This window comes from Schistocerca piceifrons, chromosome 10 (assembly GCF_021461385.2).
Source record: "Schistocerca piceifrons isolate TAMUIC-IGC-003096 chromosome 10, iqSchPice1.1, whole genome shotgun sequence".
Taxonomy (NCBI): Eukaryota; Metazoa; Arthropoda; class Insecta; order Orthoptera; family Acrididae; genus Schistocerca; species Schistocerca piceifrons.
The window spans coordinates 138,342,961-138,353,131 of NC_060147.1; the positions used below are offsets into that span (position 1 = coordinate 138,342,961).

The 10,171-nt window shown below is 43.5% G+C and overlaps 1 protein-coding gene across 1 annotated transcript in view; it reads right to left on the reverse strand.

Moving 5' to 3' along the window:
• The window catches only part of LOC124718775 (translation initiation factor IF-2-like), a 260,687-nt gene extending 258,219 nt beyond the window's left edge, over window positions 1-2,468 (reverse strand). The window contains exons 1-2 of the mRNA XM_047244387.1: window positions 2,379-2,468; window positions 2,160-2,331 (exon numbers count right to left, since the gene is read on the reverse strand). Coding sequence (XP_047100343.1) covers window positions 2,160-2,331; window positions 2,379-2,468 — 262 coding nt within the window. The remainder of the gene's footprint in view (window positions 1-2,159; window positions 2,332-2,378) is intronic.
• Window positions 2,469-10,171: the final 7,703 nt, after the last annotated feature.

Here is a 10,171-nt window from a genome sequence, read left to right on the forward strand (position 1 = left end):
GATTCATAACAACAAATCTTATACTACTACATTTATTACTAAAACAGATTCTAATATTTTATTTCAGACAAAGGAAATAACAACTAATTTTTTTTACTATTCTGAACCATGTAAGGGTAAAAATTACTATTCTGAACCATGTAAACATCAAAATTAATCGTGTAAAAAGTAGCGTGAAGGACGACCAATGAGAGCATTTCTCAGTGGGGCAGAAACACCATCGCAGGCCCTGTGTGACAGTAGTGGGCAGACGTTTGCCAGATGCAGAGGACCATCACTACGTCTGGACAAGATACAGGCTGGCATTAGCAGCCAGTGGTGGGGTAAAGATGGGTGTGGGACCCAGTTCCATCTGGCACAGCCACTGCAAATGGTGCATCTGCTGCTGTTGTGGACACTATCAGCAATTGTGGGCTAATTCACCTCATAACTCCTAGGCAGCACAGATTATCTGTAGCACTGTAGAATCAAAGCCTTGCGGAAGGACACATTATCAACTGATATTGATTCTGTATGATGGTTCAGAATTGCATTTACATAAGACTACCATGTTCGCTGGGAAAACATAATTCATTAAAGGTATCTGAACCAGTGATACATTGTCTCCATAACTCGTTATAAATTACTATCTCCGCCCAACTGCAAAATCTCTACTAGAAAAATTTTGTGGGGAATGATGTCAGGTAGAGAACGGCCAGCCATTCATCTCACTGAAATCACGCTATGAAGACAGACAAGTAAGTGAATTTTTCGACTACACTGCATAATTTTAATTAATAGACCTAACTGCCTCAAACCTTTTGCTTGATAGATCTGTCACTGGTTTAGCTTGTTCCTTGAATGTTAAATACTAATTTCTTACATTAATATATGAGTAGTAAAATTGATAAGAAACTTTCATTTCTCATCTCATTCTAATATATGTGGACAGCTTGTGGTCGATACAGACTAGTGGTAAGAAGGTAGCAAGTTTTACTTCATGTGAGTCTATTTCATCTTCAATGGCCAAATGTGAGGAAGACCGAGTGGCGCTCAAGAGAGTGAAGTGATGGTGGTTGTGGCACGGCGTGATGGCAGGGACAAAGAGTTTCTTCTATGGCGCTGACGGCCCCTGGATAGTCGAACAGAGTGTGCCAAGTGTCTACATAGAACGCGCATTTCTGTTGCCAGTAACTTTTGCTTTCACCGTGCAGATGATTTAATACTGAATCTGACTCGGTACCATAACTAAGATAAAATCTGCTGACTGAAAAGTTGTTGTGACTGAAGGAAAAGGCAGTTTTTGTGATAACTACCATTTCGTACATTTTGGGGTCTCGGTTTAAATATGACAGTCATTAGAAAACGTTACAAGCTAGAGGCCACATATTAGTAAATACATGGGTTGGATAAAAAGTAGTGGCAACACATCTATGATTCGTGCCAGACTTTACTGACAGACGTCCAACATACCACATGCCCTCAATGTAATCGCCGTGCATCTCGATCACCTTCTCCCACAGAGATGGAAGGCATCACATACTGTCAGCACGTCCATCTCTGTCTGTGTCTCGAAGGACTGCCCTACAGGATGGATGACGGTTTCATTTATGTTGTAGTGCTTACCACAAAGAGGTTACTTCAGTTTGGCGAACAGCTGCTAATTGCACGGGCTCGTACCAGATGAATGGTACGGACGTTCCAGTACCTCTCCCCACGTACGCAGGAGCTTCTGCACGTGATAAGCTGTTTACCGTCGTGCATTCTTATGAAGGATGGTGAGATGCGGTGCCAGAAGGAACATTGTTGTGCACTTTGACCACATGCTACTCGAATCTTGACTCTTCACACTGTTTGTGTTTCCCGATTGTACCAGTAGGGTGCCTGAACTGCCCTCCTGTACTTTCAGACAGTACACGCAGCAACCGACTCGAAGAAAGCCTTCACCGTTCAGTGCGGTGCTTCGGCTGACCCTGTCGCAGCAGTTACAAATGGCGGGCGGGCGTGCCGTGCGTTGCCCGTCTTTCGTGTTATGGCAGTGTTGCCACTACTTTTTATCAAACCCTTATGTGAAAATAGAAAGATGAGCGTGGAGGGCTGCACAAAATCTTTTTGGATGGGTGAGTAGAAGAACAATGGCTATACTGGCACTGTTTTTGAATGGAGTCGGCTGAACTCACGTGCTCGGCCGCAGTCGACGGGCCTCCCGCTGTGACGCCGCCGTCGCCCCCGTCCTCGCCCCCTCCCTCTCCCTCTCCCTCGCCCTCTCCCTCTCCCTCCTCTTCCTCCTCGCCAGCCAGTGAGAGCAGCAGGCGCTCCTGCAGCTGGCGGGCTCGCTCGGCGCGGCCGCGCCTGCGCAGTTCGCCCGGCAGCCAGAAGCAGGCGCACACCAGCTTCACCAGCAGCCAGGCCGCCGCCGCCACCAGCAGGTAGCCCGCCGAAGAAGTCACCATACGCACCACGTCCACAGACACCTTCTGCTGGCGCATCCTGCGGGCACAGGGAGACTTCTGAACACGATCTACTCACTCCTCCAGCCACATATACGGTGGGCCGGGATGCAGAGTAGGATATAACACGTCCGTGTCTTGTTCCTTAACAGTCCTGTTTCTTTTGTCACAGGTGTGTATCGTAACTGACGCTTTGGAGATTGTGTACAACGAATAACACCGGTTTGCAGTAGGGTTTTGGAGCATATACTGTATTCAAACATTATGAATCACCTCGAAGGGAGTGACCTATTGATACGTAATCAGCACAGTTTCAGAAAACATCGTTCTTGTGCAACGCAGCTAGCTCTTTATTCGCACGACGTAATGGCCGCTATCGACAGGGGATCTCAAGTTGATTCCGTATTTCTAGATTTCCGTAAAGCTTTTGACACCGTTCCTCACAAGTGACTTCTAATCGAGCTGTGGGCCTATGGGGTATCGTCTCAGTTGTGCGACTGGATTCTTGATTTCCAGTCAGGAAGGTCGCAGTTCGTAGTAATAGATGGCAAATCGTCGAGTAAAATTGAAGTGATATCAGGTGTTCCCCAGGGAAGCGTCCTGGGACCTCTGCTGTTCCTGATCTATACAAATGACGTGGGTGACAATCTGAGCAGTCCTCTTAGGTTGTTCATAGATGATGCTGTAATTTACTGTCTAGTAAGGTCATCCAAAGACGAGTATCAGTTGCAAAGCGATTTAGAAAAGATTGCTGTATGGTGTGGCAGGTGGCAGTCGGCGCTAAATAACGAAAAGTCTGAGGTGATCCACATGAGTTCCAAAAGAAATCCGTTGGAATTCGATTACTCGATAAATAGAACAATTCTCAAGGCTGTCAATTCAACTAAGTATCTGGGTGTTAAAATTACGAACAACTTCAGTTGGAAAGACCACATAGATAATATTGTGGGGAAGGCGAGCCAAAGGTTTCGTTTCATTGGCAGGACACTTAGAAGATGCAACAAGTCCACTAAAGAGACAGCTTACACTACACTCGTTCATCCTCTGTTAGAATATTGCTGCACGGTGTGGGATCCTTACCACGTGGGATTGATGAAGGACATCGAAACGGTGCAAAAAAGGGCAGCTCGTTTTGTATTATCACGTAATAGGGGAGAAAGTGTGGCAGATATGATACGTGAGTTGGGATAGAAGTCATTAAAGCAAAGACGTTTTTCGTCATGGCGAGATCTATTTACGAAATTTCAGTCACCAACTTTCTCTTCTGAATGCGAAAATATTTTGTTGAGCCCTACCTATATAGGTAGGAACGATCATCAAAATAAAATAAGAGAAATCAGAGTTTGAACAGAAAGGTTTAGGTGTTCGTTTTTCCCGCGTGCTGTTCGGGAGTGGAATGGTAGAGAGATAGTATGATTGTGGTTTGATGAACCCTCTACCAAGCACTTAAATGTGAATTGCAGAGTAATCATGTAGATGTAGATGTAGAGGAAGAATGACTAAAAACTGTGAAATTTTGTGTTTAAGATAACAGCAAAGAACTTAATAGCAATCATTTACGAGTCTGATACAGGCATTGGCGGCAGTGATTTGGGAACAAATGGCACACTTACAGAAAGTTCCGTGACGAATCTTCCACCTACTAGCAGACCACATTCTGCTCAAAACGAAAATAACATCGAAAGAGTTACGACCAGTGTCAAAGAAGAACTGGGAACATCAAACAGATGATGTTCAAGGGAATTGGGGATGTCCTGAGCTCCTGAAGGAGAATTTCTTGTTGAAGCTAGAAGAAAGTCTTAAGGTAAAAGGATCCTGGCTTCCCATTCTGCAGCGAATGACCGTTGCAGGTACCGAGAGGAGAACCGCACCAGAAGCGACCGCAGAGGAGCCCTCGGATGATGGCGTGCCAGGTACGTATAGAGTGTGGCCGCGACCTCAGCTCTAGTTCACCACCGGCATTGGAGGGTGAAGCTTTGACAATGCCAGCAACTCGTGCTGACGAAACGTCAGTAAAGTCATGAGATGAATGTTGGCTGGAGAGCCTGAGCCAGAAGCGAATAGGCAGTTTGTCAACAAGAGGCCACGAAAGCCTTAACAATTTTTTATTATTATCAGATCTTACTTCCGTGAACAGATATTGGGATGTGACTGATAATTTTTTACGTCCTTCAGTAGAAAATTGTCCCAAAATGTAGTTTCATCAAGATGGGGCAACCACCCATGCAGCAAAAGCTACGATGAATCTTCTGAGCCAACTGTTCAGTGAGCAGATAATCTCAAAAAAAGTCCGTGTTAATTGGATGTCACATTTCCCCGACATTACGGCCCCCAATTACTTCCTCTGTTAATATCTTAAGCAACATATGTACGTGAACAAACCGTGTACGCTTCAGCAGCTCAAGGAGAATATCTGTACAGAAATTCGAGCATTAACCCCTCAGATTTTAACCACTGTTATGAACAATGTAATAGAAAGAGTACAGCTTTGAGAGCGTGCAAATCGAGGTCATTTGAAAGATGTTGTCTTCCATACATAATCGCCATTTGTTAAACATTGACTGTATGGAATATCAATGAAATTTGTTCACAACTAACAAAGTTATTTACATGTTAAGTTCTACTCTGCGATCTGGCCCATTTGTGCATCCACGAGCTAGTAGTGGAGCGCACCAGAAAGATGAGCATTTCAAAGGGATATACAGGATGTTTGGAAAATACCCATTACAAATTTCTAGGAGTTGTAGAGAGGAGTGAGTGCATAATATCTTCAATGGGAACCCACGTCCAGGAGCATACCAGTTCCTTTCTACAACAATTTCAATTCAATGTGAAATGTGTCCACCTCTGCTGACGGAAAGAGAAAAGTGTCAGAGTTACTCATCCAGGTACGCAGTGGGATAGACAGGATACCGTATACCGTGTCAGGCAATCACCTGACGTCAATTCGTGTCTCCCTTACTCCGTCAGGAAGTGTAGTTTCAGCACGATGGTGCACCATCTCACTTCTCACGTGCAGTTTGGAGACATATCCACAGATGATTCAGTGGAAGATGGATAGGCTGAGGTGGTCCAATCGTGTAACTGCCACATTCGTTGGTTTTAACTCCTATGGACTATCTTTTGTTGGGTCTAATGCAAAGTTTAATTTACAAGACGCTTGTAGAGATAGAGGAAGATCTGCTGGCACAAGTTCTGGCCACTGCATTAGAAACTGAAGAGACACAGATGTGTACCAAAACATGCTTTGCAGCTACAGTGTCTGTAATGGTGTTGATGGTCGCCACATGGAACTGCTGTTGTAATGAATCAGTACTGTTCTGCATGTAGAGTATGGTGGGTTCTTTTTTGTTTTGGAATCATGTAAACACATAATGTGTAAGTGTGTTATCTAATAATTGTAGTGTGTCATGCCTAATTTGATCCCTCAAACAAAAGTGGATGACTTAAACGTGTGAATTGAAACCATTGTAGAATGGAAATGTTACAATACCATAATGGGTTCCTATTCAAAATAGTCTGTTCTCACTCACCTCTACATGTCCTAGAAATTTGTAACAGGAATTTCCAAACACCCTGTTTGTTACGTCTGTTCTTTCAGACGTGTCTGAAAGAACAAACATCTCACGTATAATTCAGACGATGACAGCCATTGGTCCCTTCAGTGCAGATGCACACCAAGTTCGACCTCTTACAGAAACTGGCGAGATGCCACAAGTAATGAGGGTAATGATGGCAATGAGCAGGAGCTCTACGTCAGTAGCGTGTGGTGTAAGTTGAGGATCTGGTCTGACAGGCTTGCCAAGATAGTCCGTGCGATTCTAGTGACCACTGTGTCCGAATGGCCGTAGTAGCCAGAAAATCGCCCTAGTAAGCAGGAGACCTGTATTCGAATCCCAGTCCGGCACAGGTATTTGACTTGCCCCGTTCACAGAAATCACTGCCTGCTGGCAGCTAATCCCTTTCATTCCTTTGTGTCTTCATTCAGAAAGGAACTCTGCTTGTGATCAGCACTACAGTGAGAGTGATGACTGGGGACATCTGTCAACATGTTGTGAGTGTGTAAGGCCGGAAATGCATATCCTCCTATTTCCATCTATTGTGCTATAAATTTTTCCTTATTTTGTTACCTGAATATATGACATTTCTGTACCTTTATATATTGTAATTGTTTTACTATTTGTATATATATATATATATATTTATCCATCTATGTCGATGTATAATTGGTTTGTTTTGTAAATACTATTTGTATTTTTACACTGGGTCTTGCCTAGGGAAAACTATGCTATCGAACGATTACGTCGATAGGTCGTGTGGAGAACCAAAGTGTTTAGGATCTTTGGTATTGTGAACTCGGCCGCGTGGAGCGCGGGCAGAGGAGAGTCTGGCTGGAGTAGTGCGGTGGAGCAGGTGTGTTGTGTGACGCTCCCGCGAGTTGCCGCGCTTTCAGGGTTTGGCAGTATGCTCGACTTGCTATGATAGTTTCTGACACGGTGTCGCGGACGGGAAGCATTAGCTGGCGCACATCAAGAGAACGTTTCGACTGGTGACAGTGTCGAGAAGAAGGCGCGCCAACATCCGGCGTCTGCAACAGCGACGGCCGACAGTGAGTGACTGTCACCACCTCCTCGACCGACTTGAAACCTTCAAGCAACCAACAAGGAAGACTGGAAGCACGTAAAGTTTTAGAACTGTATGGCAGACCTCAGCTTTTAAAATTGTTGTATCACAAAATTACAGCAACTTAGCATGAACCTTTGTTGCTCATTGTCCCAATTGCATTACCAAGCAGGGTCCCTTCCTTTTCCGAAAAGAACCCGAGTGTCGTTGAAATTCAGACGCAAGCATTAAAGTAATATCATTCCATTTCACTGCTCTAATTTCGAAGTTCAGTTAAGGTATTCATAGCTGGCTACAATATTTAGATGACACAAGCACAAATTAAGAGTGTGAGTTTTGTTGCCATATTTTAGTTTACCTGTGACTACAGCTCAGCTTGGTACGTACTAAATTTTACTATTGTTAATTGTTCAGAATCATTTAATTCAAGTTCAAAGTTAAATCTCTTATTTTGCGTAGATTCAAGTAGCTTTTGAAATGATTGTTGAGGTAGTCCAAGACTAACCGTATTTTACTGAATTTCGATGTGCTTCAGAAACAAAGCTCACTATTAATTTCAGCCACTAAATTAACTTTCAATTTTCCGGTTTTATTAATTCTTTTGCTAAATTAAGTCAGAGTGTAGCGAAATTTATTACTTCTGATGGACTTTCAGTTTTCACACTACACGTGTCAACCTTCAGTTGCCACGCTTCTAGTGCTAATTATATGTGTAATAACCTTTCTTTTTCAGTTACTATAGTAATTGTCCATAGGACTGGCGACCGTAATTTCCCCCAAATCTCAAATATCTAATTACCGCTAGTTAATTGTTAACATAACGGCCACACATTTACTTTCTTTATTAACTTTACCCCTTTTCAAAATTAATTTCCACCAGTTTCATTTACATTTTTCCTTTCATTTAGATGTAACCCTTTCCTCCCTCTTTACTGACAGATTAACTTCGGTGACGATAGCTTTTCCCAAATTTCCATTAGGTACACGCGGTTTAACTTTTCACTGTCATTAAGGTCGATAAGTGAGGGGGAGGTTACACGTGGCGACCTGGTGACGGGACAATCTTCAGATTTGAACTTGTTCTGGACACGAATTTTGTATGGTGCAAATCTCGTAACAAAGTATTGGTTACGAACAGGTCGTTACGTCAGCGAGATTAAGTAGTGGGAGGAATCCTAATTAGACTTGAGATTTGTCATTTATATTGAAAATTATTAAAATGAGTGAAGGCAACAATTACCAAAATTTGGTAGACTTGGATACGGAACAATCGGTCGAACAGTGGGAAACGCGCACCGCGGTACCCATTGTTCAGGGGCAGGCGGCTAGCATGAAAGACACGACCGCCGAAACGCAACAAAGAGCAGAAATGGAATTCCAAACTTTAGAAAATGTTTCGGAATCGGAAGTGAAAATCAAATCTGAACCCCTTGATGACGAGTACGGGGGGACAATTACAGAGGAAGCCGCTACGGAAGTAAAACCGCTAGTTTCCGCGAATTTAACTGATTCATTGAATGTTTTGATTGACGAAATCAAGAATCAATCAGCAGAAATTAAAGCTCAGGCTGCCAAGCGAGAAGCTCAGTCTGCCAAGCAAGAAGCTCAGTCTGAAAAAATTGAACGGAAGCTAGGCAATCAGAACAAATCTATTAATGTTGTTAACAACAATGTTGGAGTTGTTAACACAAAAGTTGATAAAATCGATGAAGATATTGTTGCGATTAATACCGAAATCAGGAATCTTAAACAGGAAATGATAGGCGTTCAGGCGGAAATTGCGAGCATAAATACTCGTTTTTATTCCGAAATTAGCAGAATCGAGAAAAGTGTAGGAGAAGCAGTTGCTCCAATCATCGAGAATAAAGTGACGGAACAAATTCAATTACTGAAAAAAAGAGGATCAAAAGAAGGTGGAAGCTTTAAAGGCTTTAGTATCCGTAGTAGATACCAAAGTGAGGAAGCAGTATAATACCTGCGAAGAGAAAAAGAGGGAAGTGGAAACGCTTGAGACAACCACTTGACAATTAATTACGAGAGTTTCGGAATTAGAAAAGAAACTTGACGAAAAACAGAGCTATGTGCCAATCTGTGCACATAGTTCGGAATTGTTGACTAAAGAGGAGCGGTTTGTCCCTTTGAAAAAAGGCGGTATACACGCGACGCATTTCATTAAAAATTGTGAGAGAGTTTTACCCAGATCGTGGACTAATGAGAGAAAAATTAATGCGGTTATTGACGTGTTGGCTGGTGATGCCAAGCGTTGGGGCTTAAACCTCAACATTAAGAACCTGACTTTTGACGAGTTTAAAAATTTGTTTCTGGCTGAATACTGGTCAGAGCAAAAACAACAAAGTGTCTGGCGCGAATTTGTCGTATCGAGGCCTTTCGATGCGAATTCGCGCGGCTCGATGAAGGACTTTTGTGAGGGCTGGATCCGCAAGTTGGAATATTTGCGTGATCGCGTACGGAATCCGAAATAGTCTGGGAACTCTACAAGAAGCTTCCAGATGATACAAAACGCTACGTAGGAAGCAATTACAGGACAATCAATGATTTCCTGGAAATAGTTGAGGACGAGGACAATTGGCGCAATAATCGCGAGAGTGGTAGAGGCCGTGGCAACAACAACGGGTACCACAGCAACCACAACAATGATAACTATGGGAATAATGCATACCACAATCTTGGCAGCAGTAACAATAGTGGTTCGGGACGTAATGACAATCGGTACAATGCAAATAATAACAGGAATAGCGGAAACCAGTATCATACCAGCGTGATACGGGCTTCGCAGGATAGTAATAACGCCAGAGGGTGTGACCAGCCGCCTCAGCAGTATCCGGGGGGCGTATCTGCTGGGACGAGACAGGGAAACCATTAGCCGCGCCGGTGAGGGGCCGACCGGGCGTGGAGAAATTTTGGCGGCCCAGTAACAGTAGAAAACCGAGGTGTCGTCGTTATGAAAATTCCGTATGCAATAATCAACGGCGGGAGAGTGTGCCAGTGTTAGGAGAAAGGAGTGCGCCCACAAGTAGTAGATCAGCTATAGACACGGCAGCAGAAAATACATTCACTGTCAGTGAGAACAATTTAAGCAGTGTTCAGGAAATCGATTA